This window comes from Chanos chanos, chromosome 10 (assembly GCF_902362185.1).
Source record: "Chanos chanos chromosome 10, fChaCha1.1, whole genome shotgun sequence".
NCBI lineage: Eukaryota > Metazoa > Chordata > Actinopteri > Gonorynchiformes > Chanidae > Chanos > Chanos chanos.
This window is the reverse complement of record NC_044504.1, coordinates 23,140,507-23,159,978: the sequence shown is the minus strand read 5'-3', so window position 1 is coordinate 23,159,978 and position 19,472 is coordinate 23,140,507. Positions and strand designations below refer to the sequence as shown.

General features: G+C 40.8%; 2 protein-coding genes across 3 annotated transcripts; both read left to right on the top strand.

Moving 5' to 3' along the window:
* The first annotated feature begins 107 nt into the window (after window positions 1-107).
* On the top strand, window positions 108-3,313 carry thumpd2 (THUMP domain containing 2). Its single transcript, XM_030787495.1, has 11 exons — window positions 108-209; window positions 402-534; window positions 670-850; window positions 929-1,010; window positions 1,195-1,272; window positions 1,389-1,441; window positions 1,562-1,649; window positions 2,210-2,281; window positions 2,374-2,488; window positions 2,609-2,729; window positions 2,950-3,313. Exons 1-11 carry the CDS (start codon window positions 108-110, stop codon window positions 3,311-3,313), a joined length of 1,389 nt encoding a protein of 462 aa, XP_030643355.1.
* An 849-nt stretch (window positions 3,314-4,162) lies between these two features.
* On the top strand, window positions 4,163-18,642 carry map4k3b (mitogen-activated protein kinase kinase kinase kinase 3b). 2 transcript variants are annotated; one of them, XM_030785768.1, is made up of 33 exons: window positions 4,163-4,355; window positions 6,409-6,466; window positions 6,977-7,067; window positions 8,693-8,757; window positions 8,873-8,928; window positions 9,122-9,169; window positions 9,308-9,350; window positions 9,450-9,522; window positions 9,905-10,036; window positions 10,320-10,382; window positions 10,537-10,618; window positions 10,725-10,841; window positions 11,218-11,296; window positions 11,382-11,440; window positions 11,537-11,577; window positions 11,695-11,733; window positions 11,979-12,056; window positions 12,724-12,775; window positions 12,956-13,127; window positions 13,485-13,576; window positions 13,716-13,757; window positions 14,088-14,172; window positions 14,770-14,849; window positions 14,963-15,023; window positions 15,199-15,316; window positions 15,579-15,637; window positions 16,267-16,370; window positions 16,735-16,906; window positions 17,179-17,247; window positions 17,729-17,821; window positions 17,961-18,031; window positions 18,285-18,340; window positions 18,461-18,642. In XM_030785768.1, the coding sequence occupies exons 1-33, from the start codon at window positions 4,257-4,259 to the stop codon at window positions 18,546-18,548; spliced, it is 2,637 nt and encodes an 878-aa protein (XP_030641628.1). In that variant the 5' UTR covers window positions 4,163-4,256; the 3' UTR covers window positions 18,549-18,642. The 2 variants fall into 2 exon arrangements, with proteins under 2 accessions (XP_030641628.1, XP_030641627.1); XM_030785767.1 differs by having other exon boundaries at window positions 12,956-13,247; window positions 13,485-13,546; window positions 13,695-13,757.
* The last annotated feature ends 830 nt before the right edge of the window (window positions 18,643-19,472 follow it).

Here is a 19,472-nt window from a genome sequence, read left to right as displayed (position 1 = left end):
TCCGGTGTGGTGCATCTGTCTTAAATAGCGAATTTACGAAGAGAGGATAATTCACAGCATTTTTTCTCTTCAAATGCTTCACCCTGAGATCCGAGGCGTAGTTTACAATGGGGGAAGAATATGATTGTATACGGTATTACTGTACTGCTGGCAGTGGCATGGAGCCCTTTCTCGTGGAGGAAGTAAAGAGCAAACTCTCTGCAACAGATGTAAGTTTTCTGTATGTCACCACAGCGACCAGTGCCCTCTTTTACGCTGTCAGTAGCATTCTGAATATCGGTCACACTTTAATAAGTTGGCTGTTCCTCACTGCCAAGTTTGTTTGTTGGTGAGATAGAAGAACTTTGGAGAGTTAATATGTACCGAATACTTTTACAGTGGTCAATTCTTTCTCTACTTAGGTTGACCACATCTCTGGGAGAGTGTTCTTTAGCACTTGTGCACCTTTAGAGCACGTCACGAAACTGAAATCAGCAGAGAGGCTGTTCTTGCTTATCAGGAGAGACCCACCCATTTCCCTCCCAAAATTTGCAGGTATACATCATTGAGAACACTATCAACTTTTTATGTCGAAAAATAAATTCTAAAGGACAAACTCCTCTTTCTGTCAGAGAATAAAAACAAACTTTCCTGATTGGTTTTTATTGTTATTTATCTCTGTCTCCTTAGCTAGAACAATTAGTAAAATTCAGAGAAGCATCATTGGTGATCTAAACAGTTGGATTCACACCCTGTCCATTTGGAGCCGCTTGGTGGAGGAGCTAAAACCTGTGAGTGGACGGGGTCAGAAAAGGAAGAGAGAGGAAGAGGATGAAACAAGAGTAAATGACAAAAGTTTAAGAAACGAAGAGTCTTTGAGTGAGGGGTCCAACTGCACACTTTCTCAAGGTTCAAAAAAACACACCAAAGAGAGTGGAAATCAAAACAGAACATTATTAGGACAAACCTCACCTACTTTCAGAGTGAACTGTCGCTGCAGTGGAGCTGTCATGTGCTCTTTTACCTCCCAGGTGTGTGTATGTGTTTGTCTATCCCAAGCAGTCTGTGTTTATTATTCTTTTGCTTGTTAGTAGATTAGTATATTTCAGGGTGTCTCCAATACATTTTGCATTGTGTATTTCTCATAATGTTTTCTGAAAACTGAAAAAAATAATACTTGTTTTATTCACTGGGTATATTCTCTTGCTTTTGCAGGACTTTAGTCGGATAATTGGGACAGCCATCAGACGACAACTGGGATGGAAAGTAGACCTTAGAGAGCCTGATCTGGAAGTATGTGCATGGACATACTCATACATGAAGACATACACACAGGCACACACACACACACACACACACACACAGAGACTTAATTTGCTTCTTTCTCTCACTCTTTCTTTCTTACCTAGGTGAATGTATCAATAAATGATGACCATTGTATACTGGGGATCCCTCTTTTGAAGTACGTATCAGAATTTTAGCAGGAAGAGAAATGTGTTTATATACTGTTAGTGTGTTCTGTTTGCAAGAGTGGGTGTGTTTTGTTGCTTTCACAGTAAGGGTGTGTCTCTCTCTTCTGTAGGTGTTCCTTAGCCAGTCGTAGTTATATCAAGCACAGCGGTCTTAGGTCTACTGTCGCCTGGACCATGGCTTCTCTCTGCTCAATACAGGTATATTGCACATTAGGGATGTGAAAGGTAAAACGTTTAAACAGTTAACTGAAACGTTCAGTCAGAAACACTCATTGTTCAAAAATGTGTGCTCAAAAGTGTTTTTAAATTCTTTTGCCATTATTTAGTGGTTATAAGGAGTATGTCTTCAGATGTTCATACAGGCTTTTTTTGCCCCTTATCGGTTACATGGTTAACTGTTTAAAAACTGTGAGATTAAGCAGTAAGAAAATATGTTTACTTGTTACATCCCTATTTCACATCCCCTCTTACTACTACAAGGCTTTCTTCATGTGTTTAGAAATTAAAATGAATTATTAACTGGTTGTAACACCCATACTCAGTTGTTAGAATACTATATACCATTTTCATGTACTGCAATGCTAAAATACCTTATTCTTGTGGAATATTGTCATAATGCATTCTTCAATATTAATACATTATGCTACAGTACCATGATAAGCAGGAACTAGATGACTTTGAATATGTGTTCTCACTCACCTTTGGCCTTCTCTCTCTCTGTCTTTCTTTCTCTTTTTTATTCATTCGGTCTTTGTTAGGAAGGCTGTGTTATTTTAGACCCCATGTGTGGAGTTGGCACAGTTCTTCTGGAGGCCGCCCAGGAGTGTTCCGTACGTGTTGAAGCAACCCCGCCTCTCTGTGACAGAACGACTGTGTTTCTATTTATATGCTTTAGTGATCTTGTGTATGTGTGTATCTGCAGAGTACATTGTTTATTGGCATGGACTGTTCAGCAGCTCAGTTACTGAAAGCTGCAGAGAACGTGGAGACAGCTGGCCTTGGTGGGAGAGTGGAACTACTGCAGTCTTCGGCTATGGGTACGGAAAAGTGTGTGTATGCACTTTTTCTTCAAGAGCCTCCAAATACATATTCAGATCCATTTTTCTCTCTCATTCCCTCTCTCTCTCTCTCTCTCTGCTTGTCTGTCTTTCCTACAGAGATTCCACTGCCATCTAACTCTGTGGATGGTGTAATCTGTGATGTCCCTTTTGGCAGAAAGTTTAGCTGTGGAACAAATGTGACTGTTGCATTGCCAAAGCTCATCAGAGAAATGGAGAGGTAATTTGTGTGTGTGTGCATATAAGTGTATTTATTTGTGGGTTAATAATGTGTGGTATTCACAAGAATACATACAGTTAATTGTAGATATTTCATTTAAAGAGTTTGCATACGGGTGTGTCGGAGTGTCTGTTCTATGCTGTATTTAGTTGCTCTTTTTCCCTGTGTGTGTGTGTATGTATGTGCATGTGTGCCTGCATGTGTGTGTGTTTTCTTGCAGAGTTCTTTCTGTCAATGGATCCTTGGTTCTTCTTTTGAGTCTCCAGCTTTCAGCCCTGCTTAAGAAATTGCTCAGTCCAGACAGATGCTTGTTAGCCACAGACCCACTCACCAACAAAAACACCAGTAACATAGATAGTTCAGACACACACACCAACACATGTAGGCCAGACACAGATACACACAGCAACAAACACAGCTCAGAAGGAGACATACAGTTGTCTCCCTGCACACTACAACTACAGAGTATATACAGAGTCAGTTTAGGAAACACAGATGGTCTCATACACAAATACTTAAAGACAATGTATGGACACACTGCAACTAAAGCACACACTCATAAAGATATAGATATCCAGAAGTAGTACACAAATGAAAAATATGTAATTCAAAAGCAGTCATACTTTCAAACTCTCAAAAGCAACTGCACAACAGGATTTTTATTATCAGATATTGTTATTTATAATTTTAATAAACTCAGTGTTATCATACAGTGTTATTCACTTTGGTTATTGAGAGTATTTGAGTTTACCATCAGCTGTCACTGTCATCACAAGGCCCATTAAATTTGTTTTTTTGAAATGTTGTAATCATGAAGCAAAGCAAGTTCTGTAGATCAGACCCCAGATTCCGAATTATCATTACTAAATCAGTAACTCAGCTGCGTGCATGTGTGCACGCGCAGTATGAACTGACTTGATGACAGCATGATGAAGTTATCACATGTACCTTCCACATACAAATCAAACTATTGTGGCAGAAGAAATCAACTGTACTCCCTCCCGCTCTGTGTATTTCTGCGTGTGTGGTATGGGCGGGTGCCAGGGTATTAGACTAATAGGGTGGGGTCCACCCTACGTGCGCAGCTTCATTTTTTAGAAACTCAACAGCTCACTTATCCAGTGCTCATAGGACACACCTTATGACTATAGACAAAGGCGAAAGACATACTATTTCTTTACTATGGCAAATCTCCCTCAAAAGCATTTCCCAACTACCAGACATGAAAAGAGTTAAAAGGTGACTTCCGTACGTTGTGAAAAAAGTCGAGCTTATTCTCTTTGACAGACACCTATTTGATTCTACGTTTCCGTCACTTCACACTTGTGACAAGCCCTCTCCACTATGTAGTCTAACCGGGGAGCGTGTGCCAGGGTTTAACGCAGGCGCAATACGTAGCGGAGGCCATGTTGAGGTTTTGTTGGGATCGAACGTGATATTTTTGACACTGTATGTCCCTGCTCCGTTCGCCGTCTTCCCGTTTCTGACATCGGTAAAAACCTGCCGGAGTGGGGAAGCTGGGGCCGGATGATGAACTCGAATTTGGATCTGTCCCGACGGAATCCGCAAGAGGACTTCGAGCTTATTCAGAGAATTGGCAGCGGAACGTATGGGGATGTGTACAAGGTATACGTGAAAAGCAACAGTATCAACAGAGGCAACAAACCTAAGCTGCTACCGATCAAACATAACACAACAACATTTGGGGGGCTGATGCGTCATATCTGTTACTGTAACGAACGACGCAGTTATGGTTCTGCGGTTTAAGCTTCTAGGCTGATGTAGTGAAATGCACTATCAAGCCGTGAACGACAGCTGGTATGAGTGTCTAATCGCTAGAATGACATCGGATGGGGGATATTGCCCTCCTGTTTTGTTTGCAGTAAACAAGACGACGGAGTTCGTCATCTTGCCACCGGGTAATGTATGCGTAGTATGTGTATGTTTAATTGTGGGTTTTTCAGTTTACACACACTAACCTTTATGGTCAGGGCAGTGTCCTTACCAGTTCTGTGCTTGCATTTTCACAACAAACCAGGCCAGAGAGAGAGAGAGAGAGAGAGTGAGTGAGTGAGAGAGAAACTGATCGTTTGAGCTCTGTCATACACTTTGCCAGCGAGGTGGTGAAATAACGCATTGCCTCAAGCCGAACAGAGTCGTCTGACCCTCAGAGAGTTCTTGAGTATTATTCTCGCACACAATGAAATGCGCCTGTTCACGGCAGATGGTGGCAAAAGTGTGAGTGCCCGCGCGCGCGCGCGTGTCTGTCTGTCTGTGTCTGTGTGTGTCTCTGTGTGAGAAATAGTGACAGAAAGAATCATGGAAAGTATGGAAATTTGTCAGTATGAGACTTGCATTTTTGAGTGACTTTAACTTCCTGTGGTGGCAGGAAATGGCTGGACCTGAGAATGCAAGAGAGCAGGAGTGTATGCATGTGTGTGCGTGTATGTGTGTTTGTGTGTGAGAGAGTGTGTGCAGTTGTGTCCATCCTGTTTGTTCCTGATTGTTCCCTCTTCCTGCAGTTCTGTGGCCAGACATTAAAACCTGATTGTGAGTGGATCAGGGGCCAGTTCCAGACTGTTGGCTAAACTCCCCACCCCCTGGCCTTCACAGTGGTGACTCTTAGTCTTACCCTGTTCTGCCCAATGCCTCTTTCTGGCAAAACTCCCAACAACTAACCCTATTTCTAGGCATTCTGGTCCCTGAAGGAAGTTGGTTACTGTTAAATCTCTGTTACTGTTAAGTATTCTGTACCAACAATTAGATACTAAGCTATTTGGAGGCAGTCTGAAGTTCTCAACGAGAAGTTCTTTTTGAAGTGGAAGTGACAGAGACAGAGATTATGGAAGAAGATACTGAAAAGAGGTTGATGTCAAACTACAATTGGGAGACTTTCTGTGTGTATGATGTATAGGAGTACAGTTAGACTATGCAATGTTGTTAGTGATGAATGTGTGTTCTACTGTTTTCCAAAGAGGAGGATACAAGTAGGAGATGAGAGAGAGAGAGAGTAAGAGAAAGAATAGGAGTACCCTCTCTCTCACTCTCTCTCCCTCTTTCTCTCTCTCTCCCTCTCCAGTCTCCAATGACATCATCAGAACATCTCTTTTATACAGATGTCTTTCAGTAACGAGATACAGAGGGTGTCTTTGTATGTCTGATTGTGTGTGTGTGTGTGTGTGTGTGTGTGTGTCTGTATTTGTGGCTTTCATTCAGTCACTCAACATGACTTTTGATCTCACATCAAATCCTCTCAAAATTTTGAGCAGAGGGAGACACAAAAATAGCCTTAAAGGACGAGAAGGAATATAGATTAAGAGAGAGAAACAGTAGTTAAGAATGTGGGGCTACATGGAAGGTGAGAGGCGGTTTAAGATGCTACATCTAAAGATTTTTGAATGGGATGCACTTGTTATTTAGCATATTATGGTAATCACATTGTTTAAAACATGAAAATGTGACTTTGTTGAACTTGTTGATTTATCATGTTATTATCGTGCTGTAAACATTGATATCACATGATGAAAGTACTTTTTTCTCTACATTACTTGTTCTTCTCCATGCTTGTGTTCTCATCCCTTACAGACTAGATCTCAAATTCTCTCTCTCTCTCTCTCTCTCTCTCTCTTTTTGCTCTCCACCTCTCTCTCCTGTTTCTTCTTCTTTTCTCCTTTTCCAGGCACGCAATGTCAACACTGGAGAGCTGGCTGCTATCAAAGTCATCAAACTGGAACCAGGCAAGAGTTGATGATGGCCCATGCCCATCCATCCACCTACTGAGCTATGCTACCTCTCATTAGTTTAAGTGCCTTTAAGTACCGTTTTGAATGGTACAGACAGTGCACACGCACACACACACTCACTCACTCACTCATTCACACAGATCCCTGTGTGTATAATGTTTAAAGTGAGGTATAGATGAGTAAAATTAATAGGGGAGCAGTTACAGACAGTTGATCATTTTGAGTTGTTAGCTGTGTGTTTGAGTATGCTGTGTGATCTAAATCCATGTAGTATTAGAGTCTGTTGCCGTATGGTCAAGTCTTACATAGTTAAAAACCACTCTCACCACATTCTTTCCAATGACTCCACAGTTTCCATAAGTGCAGGTGTGAGTGTGTCTGCATGTGTTATTGTGTATCTCGTGCTTCTGGGTATTTGTGTATTTTCTAGTTCACTTAGTTCACTATGGATCCTTAATGGAACGGGACTGACTAACTTGACAGTGATTTGATTGACCTTTTTAGGTGAAGATTTTGCAGTGGTTCAGCAGGAGATTATCATGATGAAGGACTGTAAGCATTCTAACATCGTGGCCTACTTTGGCAGCTATCTCAGGTAAATCACATTCATTTGCGCAAATTCACATGGCTAAACACAGAGTTTAAGCCCAGGCTGTGTATCGTGAGTTAAGGGATTGGACTGTGGTACATTTTTTTTCTATTTAAGGAGATACTGTGGAAGTCAGATTCCTCTGCCTGTGCTTTAGGCCAATCATACAGCCACTTTTTATAAAGTGACACTAAATATCAGCAGAGTAAATCAATGTTAACAACAGTCACTGGAGTGCTTCTTGAGAATTCCATTTGAAGTTCACTACATGCATAGTTTAAATGAGGCAAAGTGCCCATAGTGATAGACTAGTGAGGTTGTATCTAAGTTTACCATGTTCATTTCCAGTGGTGTGCTGTAGAGCTGTACCATCTTGATTTGGAATCATCGATACTGATTAGCTTGGATATATCAAGGTTTGTTTGCATTGGCTGATGTGCTGTTGACCTTATTTTGATCAGTTAAGATATGTTTTTTTTGTTTGTAGTTAGTTAGGCTAAAGTTTTGTTAGGTTCTCTGGTGATTGGATGGGCTGCTGTCACGCCCTGTGTTGTGTGACTGGAATGTTGTCAGGCTATGTTTTAATTGGTTGGGGTATTTTCAGATAGTGTGTTGATTGGTAGGAATACTGTCTGACTGTTTATGGCCTGGGGTGTCTGACTGTGTGTGGATTAAATATTGGGTGATATGACCAGAAAAAAAAATCTAGATATTTTCAGCGTGGAAGTACATGATTTATGCCTTGTGAGTTTTTGGATTCAGGGTCGACCAGAAACCAGTAACTGAGCTGACATACAGTACCTGTTCAATACGCAGTTCACTGCTGCTGGTCTTCAAAGTCTGTCAGTATGATACTGGTTTACCAAAGTGGTGTTTTGGGAGAAACAAAACATATGATACAAAGCTTGGACTGATTTCCAAGAGTGCAGAAATTGTTGATATGATGAATAATGTGTAAAGTAGCAACTGAATTAAGATTAAACAACTTGAAAGCCTTTCATTATTACCCTCTGAGAGGATTATCACCTCATTAGAGGAACAAATGATAATGCTAAATTGCATTTGTCTCCATTGCCAGTTTATTTTAGTGATACTGAATGCAGTAAGAGTGAAATTTTCAATGTTTGGTGGTTTTGTTGTTGCACAGTGAAGAGCTGTTTTTTTCTAATACAATTTGTACATCAAAACACATTTCCCTTTTGTCCCAATGCTTTTCTTTATTGGTTCTCTTGGTTTTGAAGTTGAATTGACAGGACGTGATTTATACATATTCCTCTGTAAATTTTTTATTAACGCCACATAAACAAATATCAGATTTATTGCATCATGCCATTTGATGCATTGGAGATGGAGAATATTTTACAATACAGCCAAAAGTCTTAAATTGCCCATATGTTGTGTTGATTTGCCTTGGTGGTGTTAGGTTTTGTGTTGATTGGCTGAGTTGTTGTTATGTTGTGCGCTGATTGGTTGAGCTGGCAGGCTGTTCCTTGTTATCCAGACTTGTTGTCAGGGGTCGTATTGATATTTGCTGGGCTGTTGTTTTGTTCATTTGTCAAGTTGTGTCAGACAGCGTGTTGAGTGTTTGATTGTCAGGCTGCATTTTAATAGTCATGTGTCCTCTCTTTCAGGAGAGATAAGTTATGGATCAGTATGGAATACTGCGGAGGGGGTTCACTGCAGGATATCTACCATGGTAACTATCTGTATAACCACAAAAATAAAACAAGAATAAAACCATTAGCCTTGAGAACTGCCTTTTAACAGTTCCCTGTCTTTTGTACTCTCTCCCCCTCTCTATCTGTTTGCAGTGACTGGTCCTTTGTTAGAATCTCAGATTGCCTATGTGTGTAGGGAAACCCTACAGGTACCTCTTGTGAGATAAAAATATTCTCAAACACACACACACATGCGCGCGCACACACACACACCAAAACACACACACACACATCCACACACACACCCACACACGCATACACACACACGCACACGCACAGGCACACGCACAGAGTTTAAAACAAACCTTCAAACTAACTGCCATTTCTTTATGTATGTGTTAGGGTCTATATTATCTCCACAACAAAAACAAAATGCACAGAGATATAAAGGTAGGCTGGATGTCTGTTCTTATTTTAATCTAAAACTAAAGCACTGTTTAAAATGTCCTACATATTTTTCCCTCACCGACTCTCCTCTTGGGTTCCTTTATTTGTGCAATACCTGTAAAAAACCTGTTCTCTTCACAGGGAGCAAATATCCTCTTAACAGACAATGGCTATGTCAAACTAGGTAAGACAACCAGACCTGCCCTTCATCTCAAATCATAATTATCACTCTCTAAAATATCCTTTTTTATTGAAACAACATCTCTATTCTCTTTTTCTATAGCGGATTTTGGGGTTTCTGCTCAGATCTCACAAACACTAGCGAAGAGGAAGTCCTTCATTGGCACACCCTACTGGTAATGTCTCACACTACTTGTTTGTGTTGCCTTTATGTAGCCCTTACATTTCCATCATGAATTATCTCATGTAATCTGTTTCTCTAATTAGTTTTCCTCATGGCAATGGCAACACATTCACTGAGTAAATAGTTAAGTAAGTGTTGTCATTACCCAAGTGTTGAATGTAAATGGAAGTAGAAGCAATATCAGTAATTATATAGCTATAGCAATGACAAATTATTGTAAAGTGAAAATGAAGTTGACGTGGCAATCAGGCTTGCTTTTGACCTGTAGACAGGTCACAATGTTCTGAGCTGAAATCTTGGAGGTTTGATATGAAACATCATTCTGTTTCCCTCTTTCACTTTCTGGCTCTCTCTTCCCATCTGCCTCTCTCTAGGATGGCACCAGAGGTTGCTGCAGTGGAAAGAAAGGGAGGTTACAACCAGCTCTGTGATATCTGGGCTGTGGGTATCACAGCCATTGAGCTGGCAGAACTACAGCCTCCCATGTTTGACTTGCATCCCATGAGGTAGGGGTGTGTGTGTGTGTGTGTGTGTGTGTGTGTGTGTGTGTGTGTGTGTGTGTGTGTGGGTGTGTGTGTGTGTGTGTGCGTGCATGTGTTCGTGTGTGTGAAAGAGAGAGAGAGAGAAACAGAGAGAGAGAAAACGTTAAGTTTTTTTTTTTTTCACCAGTCATAAGAAACACATTATGCATCACATTCCCAAATCAACATGAAAAGGTTTTTCTATTGACTTAGTGTGCATTGGTATCTATGAATGGAAATATGCACAGACATTTCCTCTCCTCTGCAGAGCTCTCTTCCTAATGTCCAAGAGCAATTTTCAACCTCCCAAACTTAAAGACAAGGTCAAGTGGTAAGTGTTTGTGTGTTTGTGCATGTGTGTGAATTCTTAAGTTGCATTTGGAAAGGCTAAGTCTTATCAGGCAGATCAATAGACTGCATGAAAATTTGTTCTTAAATTTCATGTAAAGTTTTAGTCACACTTTCTTTTAATTTGGTTCTGAAAGGACAAACAACTTCCATCACTTTGTGAAAGTGGCCTTGACCAAAAACCCAAAGAAGAGACCCACAGCTGACAGATTGCTGCAGGTAATACCTTCATACATCAGTTCTGATTAGTTGAGTTGTCAGTCCATCTTACATTTCTTAGCAGTGACATTGTGGTATCCTTTATTCCCACCCCTGTGTCTTGCAGCATCCATTTGTGTCTCAACCTCTGAGCCGAACCCTTGCTATCGAGCTTTTGGACAAAGCTAGCAACCCTGACCACACCCCCTTTAGTGACCTGGACGACGAGGACCCTGATCTGGAGGTAAAGTCACAAACTTCTGTTGTCATTCATAGTGGGCCTTTATCCAATCACACCAAAGGAGGAGGGTCCAGAGGTGAAATACTGAATATATATTGGTTATTTCTTCAGACCTGTCCTGTGAAGGCGAGCGTCTTGCTCGACCAGCTGTCACTCAGGTACTGATTCAGCCAGTAGCATGGCAGCTTGTACTGCAGTTGAGTTGCTGAAATGTGTGTGTTTGTGCTCTAACCTTTCTGAGTTTGTTTGCAGTGTTGCCATGGAGAATGATATGATTTGAAGAACTTTTCTTTGTGGAGAAAGGATCTTCTATAAGTATGAGTGAATCAGCTTGCTGTCAAAGCCAGAACTCATGACTTGATTATATGTTTGTTTACAGTCACCTGTCTCCGTCCCACATCGGATTCGCTCGACTAGCCGAAGCTCAAGAGACGGGAAAACTCTGTCCGAGATCAACTGTGAGTCACCTATCTGTGTGTGTGTGTGTGTGTGTGTGCTCAGTTGTTGTTTAATAGCGAGTGTTTGTCTCTCTCTTTCATACAGTTGGTCAGGTGAAGTTTGACCCTCCTATGAGGAAGGAGACAGAACCTCATCATGAGCAGGTGTGTTTGAAACCATGTCTGGTTAAAATCACTTTGCATTTCAACTGATGACCAAACATCACATCGATGTGTAAACTGTATTTCTGCTCCTAACAGGAGCTCCAGCTGGAACCCCAGAGCCTTTTGAATGATCATAAGTAAGTATGTGTACCTGTTTTTGTATGTGGATGTTTCCCTGTTGTATCTTTAGTAGAAAATATTTTGTGTCTGTGTAATTACTGTAATTATGTACAACTTTTCTCTCTCTCACAAAGGAGTCTCTTAAAGAGTGTGGAGGAGGAGCTTAATCAGAGGTGAGCATTGCCTCTCCTTTCTCTCTTTTTATTGATTCATTAATTTTTAATCTCAACTCCCATCAGCTATGCAGCAATGACTAATCAGTCACATTCAGTGCAGCTTTGCTTTTCTTCTGGCTCTGTGAGTGTGTGTTTGTGTGTCGGCGAGAGCGAGAGAGAGAGAGTGAGCGAGAGAGAATCTTTGGCGTCTGCTCTGGCTGTTGTGCCCACACTTAGCCGCCACCCTATCTTCGTCTCCTCAGGGGTCATGTGACGCATTTAGAGGATGACGATGATGATGATGATTGTGGTGGTGGTGGTGGGGGTGATGAAGCTGTACAGTAAGTTTCTGTGAGGAAGAGGAGGATTTAAGAATGTCACACATGCTTTCCTGCCTTGTGCATGATGTCTGCATCATAATCCTTTATGTTGCCTCAGCCATGTTTCATTTGTTCTGTGAAGTGCTTGGTGATCATAGGAACGTGTCAGTGTTTCGTGTGTGATTTAATATTTTACCATATCTACATGAAGTTCTTCCATGGAAATCAATGTGATTTAATTGTGTGTGTGTGTGTGTGTGTGTGTGTGTGTGTGTGTGTGTGTGTGTGTGTGTGTGCGCATTTGCACGCGCACGTGCGTATGTGTGTGTGTATGTGCGTGCATGTGAGTGTGTGTGTTTGTGTGAGTGTGCAGGATGCGTGAGCATGCTACTTCATGTGTGATATTTTGGTTTTGTATTTGCTGAAGCCGTGTGACTTTGTGATTTCATTCTTAAACATGTTACCGTTAGTGGTCACTCTGTGTTTTTGTCATGCCAAAGTGAAGTTGATGTTGTGTGTAACATTCTTTGTTCATGTACATCACTGAAACAAAACCTTAATTGGATTTTGATTTGCTCTTCTTTCATTGTGTTATTTGCGAAATATCATGGAGTCTGAAAATGTTTACAAAATCGTGTGTGTGAGTGTCTGCCTTCCCTGACTAAAGAGTTTTGCTCTCTTCCTCCAGCCGTAAAACGTCCACCATGAGGCCCAAAGTGCCTCCACCATTACCGCCCAAGGTTAGTCTGTCCCAACACACAGTCATTCATTCATACCAGCATATACTTAGGAAAACACACACACAACCTGTGATTAACAACCACAAATTAACAACCATTATATCAAAAATGACTTCTGGAGTCGTGATGTTCTGTCTCTCTCTTTCCCTCTCTCTCTCTCTCTCTCTCTCTGTCTCATAGCCGAAGTGTTTGAGTCCAGTTCAGAATGGTCCGGAAGAGCACAGCAGCAGTCATGGCACAATTAAACGCTGTCCAAGCACCCCAAACCCCACCCCTTCAGCTCGTCCTTCCTCCTGTGTCCCTCCCAGGCCGCCACCCCCTCGTCTGCCCCCTCATAGACGTAGTAGTCTAGGTAACGAGCCCATTGAGAGCACAAATACAGATGCATGCTGGGATACAGAAGGGGAAGTTGGGAGTTATAAGTTCTGGGAATGGCTTCATGCTGAGCAGAAGGAAGAGGAGGAGGAACAGAGTAAGCCTGGCTTTGCCCAGTGGCCAGTGTCATTGGTTGAGAGTAGCATTTAGTATCCCAGACCATTACCACTATAGGTGCAGAATAATCACATGGCAATGTGAGCTCCTCCCTGTCTTCTGTAAAAAGTAGTCACCCTTTAGTGAGTGTAGTGGGACAGAGAAAGGTGTTTGTACATGTGTGTTTGTTTGAGTGTGTTAAGGTATTGATTTAGTGTATTGTGTATGTTGTATACAGGTAGTGGGGTGAGTCCTGTTCAGCAGAATGGAGAGAGGGAGAGGCAGTCCACGTTACCCACAATACCGATCCGCAAGAACAAGGACATTCCAGTAAGTCCTCACACAGACATTTTTGATTTGGAGGAAGGTGTTTATAGTAAGGAGACTGGATTTGGATCAGTGGCATTCTGAGATTTATTTTGTGTTGTTTTGGTCGTGTCTAATGCACTCATCTCTGCACATTCATCAGAAACCCATTAGCAATGGTCTGCCTCCAACACCCAAAGTACATGTGAGTTTTTATTTATTTCTCTCTCTCTCTCTCTCTGTCTTGCTCTTTTTCTCTGGTATACATATAAATACATACCTACATACAGACACACGCACAGTTTTACCGTAATTTTTTACATTTAAACAGAAATAGACAATGCGCTAGCCTTTGCTGTCATACGTAGCAGCCACAGACACACACAGGCACACACATACACACACACACACGCACACACACACACACACACACAGAGTTTTACTAATACCCTAAGAATGGTTTGTAAAGTTTCTCTGTTTCCTTCATGATAATGAATGTTTATTATGCAATACTAACCCTGCCTCTCTTGTGTAGATGGGGGCGTGTTTTGCTAAAGTGTTTAACGGCTGTCCATTAAAGATCCACTGTGCCACGTCCTGGATTAACCCGGACAGCCGGGGTGAGCCTCAATCAATGACAACACCAACAGTGTAGTCAATAGTACAGTTTTCCACTGTGTCAGATAGGATTACACAAATTAGTCTGAGTTGTGCTAATGACAGTGTATGAATTGTGAGCTTTCTCATTAGCATTGTAGTAGTCTTTCTGATTCGTTCCATGTATACTCATATTTTGAATGTCTGGGCCTCTGCTTGTTTTTGCCCTCTCCTTGTAATTGGACATTTCTTTCCCTTTTTGATCCTGAAAAGCTGGTCTATGCCCCCTCACAGACCACAGTACTTGGTTGATATGAAAAACAGTGTTAATCTGGACTGTCAGAGACTGTGTTCTATATAGTATTTGTGATATTTAATTTTGAATATTTATGTCAAATGTTATATAATATATCCTGGATTGAAGATTTCAAAATGTATAACTTTCTAATGAGGTCTGTCAGAAGCTGGTGGTTGACTAGACCAGCAGCTGCATATTAAAATGTCAGGTGCATTCCTTGTTCATTCAGCAGTGTTCTTTCTGTGCTCAGTCCTCAAGTTGTTTTGCTCAGCGAAAAACTGTTTTTTCTTTCTTTGTCATTGTCTCCTGTGTGTGATTTTAGATCAGTATTTGATATTTGGAGCCGAGGAGGGGATTTACACCCTAAATTTGAACGAGTTGCATGAGACTTCCATGGAACAGGTAGGAATGCGTCTGCTATTGAAACAGGCATTAGGAATGAAACTGGAAATATTGGAATCTGCCATGTTTGACTTTCCTAAGATATATTCTTTTCTCTGTTGATTCTTTCATAGCTTTTTCCACGGAGATGCACCTGGCTCTATGTGATGAACAATTGGCTGTTGTCCATATCTGGTATGAATAGTTTTATGTAAAACAAAAGGTGTTTTAGAACCCCGTGGTTTGACTGTATCTCTCTCTTCTTCTTCTCTTTTTACATGAGATAAGGGATATGGAGGTGTGTGTAGCATTTGGTATGTGTGTGTTGGTTACTGTTATTTGTGTTAGTGACTGTCCCTGTTCTCTGCAGGAAGGGCCTCCCAACTGTACTCTCATAACCTGTGTGGCCTCTTTGAGCAAGCTCGGCAGATGCAGAAGCTACCGGTTGCCATACCAACGCATAAACTCCCAGATAAAATCATTCCAAGGTGAACCATCAGAGGAATACATTGGACATCCTCCATAACCTTTGTGTACTGTAGTGACACTCAAACTCATGAAAGCCTAACATCTGATGTCAGGTTGAGTCAGAGAGTTGCACTGCTCAGAAAAGCATTTGGAAGTGTTCACGGTTATATGTCAAGCCCTGATTTTAAACTTTATGTTGGTATCATTAAAAAAAAAATTCAGTTCATGTAATTTAAAATTTCCTGTGTTTAAGTGTAAGGATTCTTTTTTTTACTTTTTCAGGAAGTTTACAGTGACCAATAAGATTCCAGATACAAAGGGATGTCAGAAGTGTTGTGTTGGTGAGGCATTCTTTTCATACTTTCTCTTTATTGAGACAAGATGGTTTCAAACGCTAGAAATCCAAAGCCTAGATACATTTTGAAATAGAGCATGCAGAGGTGGATGAACATGAAAAAATGTCTGTGTTGCTTCATTTTTTTCCGTTTGAATAATAAATAGAACATTACAAAGTCACCAAGTGTATCTTTTGTCTAGGGTGTGCGGAAACATAGAACAAACATAAATTTCTGCAGTCTGTAATAGTGGGGCACAGCCCACAAAAACAACAAATTATTTTACAGTAATCTATAATTTACTAGTACATACTTAAATACAACATTGCAATACAGTGTGACATAGAATGTTTATATTAAAATAATTTAGCCAGGACTATCTGTTCTACTGTAAGAACAGAGCCTAGCTCATTACTGCTATAAATTCTAAAGGGAATATTCCTTTTACAGTAATCTAATATTAAATTAATGAAAACTAATGAAATTTGTTGGATTAATTTAAATGCATGATCTTTGTCCAACTGTACCACTGCAGCTGAAGTACATGTACACTAATAGAAGTTAGTGTCTGTTTTATCATGCTCTATGAGACATATACAGTATTTAAACTAAGAATGTTGTGCTTGTGTGTGCAGTGCGTAACCCTTATACAGGCCATAAGTACCTGTGTGGAGCATTCCAGTCCAGTGTGGTCCTGTTTGAGTGGGTGGAGGCCATGCAGCGCTTCATGCTTATTAAGGTGTGTGTGTCTGTGTTAGTGTGTCCTTTACTATGTGTATACTTTGCTTGGTTGTATCTAATTTAATGTCATTATCGGCAATGTTGACCTTTAAGTTACAAACCATTCCTCTGGTATATAAGCTTAAAAACATACAGTTGTATTTTGTTTATTACCTGTCTTAGTGCTCAGTGGAGTGGAGCTACTCCTATAGGCACTGTCAAACAGAATCCATCTTTATTTTGCACCTGTTTCCATTTTCAAACTGTGGTTGGGGTTCATGACAATAGAAATATGATCACTGATCTGCATCTCTGGTGTAGAGATTTCATCTTGATGAGTGTGTTTAAACGTGTGTGTGTGTGTTTGTGTTTCTGTGGTATAGAGCATAGACATCACTTTGCCATGCCCACTGGAAGTGTTTGAGATGCTGGTTTTTCCAGAGCACCAGTATCCTCTCATCTGTGTCGCAGTTAGCAAGGGCAGTCAACCTGACCAGGTCGTCACCTTTGGCACGGTCAACCCCAATCTAACCACACCTGTCTTCACTCAGCCTGGTCGGTAACATTGCATTGATTGGTAATCAGTCTGGACAAATTTCATGCAGTATATGTCTCATATACATCTCTGCTCTCCTGGAAAGTTTGTGTCCATCAAAAATTGAGAAAATACTTTTGTAATTAATGCTTGTTTGTGTAGCTGTCTGTTTTGGTGTGTGTTAACAAGATTTTTCATTTGCACACTAATGATATTCCTTGTGGTGGTGATGGTTATGATGAGGATGGTAATAATAATGGGGGTTAATGTTGTTTGCTTTGTTTTGTCTCAGACACTCCTCAGACCTGTGTCATTCATGTCACGCAGCTGGAGAGAGACACCATTTTAGTTTGCCTGGACCGTAAGTCTCACCACAGTATAATGCCTGTTAAGCTATTAGTGCTGTAGAACTACCATTCAGCTGAATGATTACTGCTAAACTATTACTGCTGATTGACTGCTATTGAACTAGTACTGCTTATTGACTACTACTGAGCTATAATCCCGAACAGCTGCTATCAGTTAATTACTGATGTACTCATATCACTGTTGAATAGCCGGCTGAATCGTCATTGCTTAGTTGTGAATTACAGTATTTATACAATTACTCTACCAGTTTACTACTCACAAGTTACTACTACACATTTCTGCTGCATTTTTTCTGTTTATTTACTGTTGCTGGTGTAAAGGGGCTAAATCATATCTGCTGAGGTCCTATAGTTACATTGTGTCTTCAGAGTTACCATAGCCATACCTTTACCTGAGTGTTTCTGTGTGAGTTTGTGCACCGGTTTTATTGGTTGCTCTAATAAGCATGGTGTGTGTGTTTGGTTTGTTGGCAGGTTGTATTAAGATGGTGAATTTACAAGGAAAGTTAAAATCCAACACTAAGCTCTCTGCTGAACTCACTTTTAACTTCCAGATTGAGGCAATAGGTGAGAGAGCTTTGTGTGTGTTTGTGTGTCTTTGTGTATTTGCCTGAACTCTGTGTAGAATTCTGAAAAAAAAAAAGAGACATTGTATGTGTTCACTGTGTGTGTGTTTTGGCACTGAAACCTTGTTGTGTATCTATAGTGTGTCTTCAAGATAGTGTTCTAGCCTTTTGGAGACATGGGATGCAAGGTCGCAGCTTCAAAACAAATGAGGTGAACCCCTGTTATATATACCGTCTACATAGTCATATTCTCATGTATGTTTGAGTAGACTTGAAGCACTGTAAAGTGTGTATATGTCTGTAAGCGTGTGTGTATGTGTGTGTACATCAGTGGAAGTATACTGTGTGTCTGATGAACTAATGTTCATGTTAATTTATCCAGGCTTGTTGTTTCAGGGAAGTGTGTGTGTAGGTGTGGGTGTGTGTCTGTCTAATTATTAACATATCCTGTCTTGATGCATTAGATCACCCAGGAAATCTCTGACAACAGTCGCATCTTCAGACTGCTGGGTTCTGACAGGTGAGAACATTTGTGACCTTTTCACATGATAATGATATGGCAACATGGTTTATTCATGTTCAGACACGACAGGTTGGGTTGTATGTGTTTGGTTGTTTACTTGTCTTATCCTTGTTTCAGGTCAGTGGTGCTTGAAAGTCGGCCAACAGACAACCCCACTGCCCAGTGTAACCTGTATATTCTAACTGGCCACGAGAACAGCTACTGAACACATGTGCAAGTCTTACTGACCTCTAAAGCTGACAATGTTTATATTCCCCACTGCATATGCACACACTACTACCACCCCGAAGCTAACTGTTCCCCCCACACACACATACACATACACAAACACACACACACACACACACACACACACACACACACACACACACACACACACACACAACAGTCATCATAATCCAGTACAGCTGCACTGCACACTCTAATCTAGCTAGATGACTCACAAGGACACAGATGTACACACACACAAACACACGCACACACACTTACAGAGACACTTGCACGGTTGTTGAAGTCACACTCCAGTAAGGATAAACACCTTTCTGTGAATAGCTGCTGCACTCTATGGAAACTTTAACTCACTGTACGGTTGTGAAAGTGCACATTTGAACACTATACAAAATACACGGTGTTGTTAGAACTCCACTACAACTGTTCTGTGAAAAAGAACAAACAAACACTAAAATTTACTCTCCATTGTACACTAGAGCAGTACAAATGCTGTATGATTTGAAGCAGCCCTGTACATGGCTCTCAGATTCTCTCACAGGAAACTGTTATGCTGACAGGGAGGCAAAGACAAGCCTTTTTGTAGAGATTTTTTAAGTTAATTTATTGTGGCATGCTACAGAGATGTAGATGACCTTTTTTTCAGTCTATAGATTTTAGTCCCCCCCTGTCCCTTGCTTTAGCTTTTAGAGATCTTGTCAAAGATCAACCCACTGAAACTTGTTAGCCACTGAGTAAATCCCAAATTTTCACTAAATCTATGTAAGATATCTCACTACAGAACAAATGAGTTCTGTGGCATTCCTTCTCTTAGTACAGCTTTTGTTTGTATGTGTAGGCATTTAGTGAAAGATGTCTCTACCTTCAAAATAGATTTTTAAGTCTATCAAACTTGGGATTT

Coding starts and splice junctions, on each gene's coding strand:
- thumpd2 (XM_030787495.1), top strand. CDS start 108: ATGGGGGAAGAATATGATTGTATACGGTATTACTGTACTGCTGGCAGT. Junction 2,282..2,373: donor AGGCCGCCCAGGAGTGTTCC/GTACGTGTTGAA, acceptor GTGTATCTGCAG/AGTACATTGTTTATTGGCAT. Junction 2,730..2,949: donor CTCATCAGAGAAATGGAGAG/GTAATTTGTGTG, acceptor GTTTTCTTGCAG/AGTTCTTTCTGTCAATGGAT.
- map4k3b (XM_030785767.1), top strand. CDS start 4,257: ATGATGAACTCGAATTTGGATCTGTCCCGACGGAATCCGCAAGAGGAC. Junction 16,907..17,178: donor ACCTGTCTTCACTCAGCCTG/GTCGGTAACATT, acceptor GTTTTGTCTCAG/ACACTCCTCAGACCTGTGTC. Junction 18,032..18,284: donor GCAGCTTCAAAACAAATGAG/GTGAACCCCTGT, acceptor TTGATGCATTAG/ATCACCCAGGAAATCTCTGA.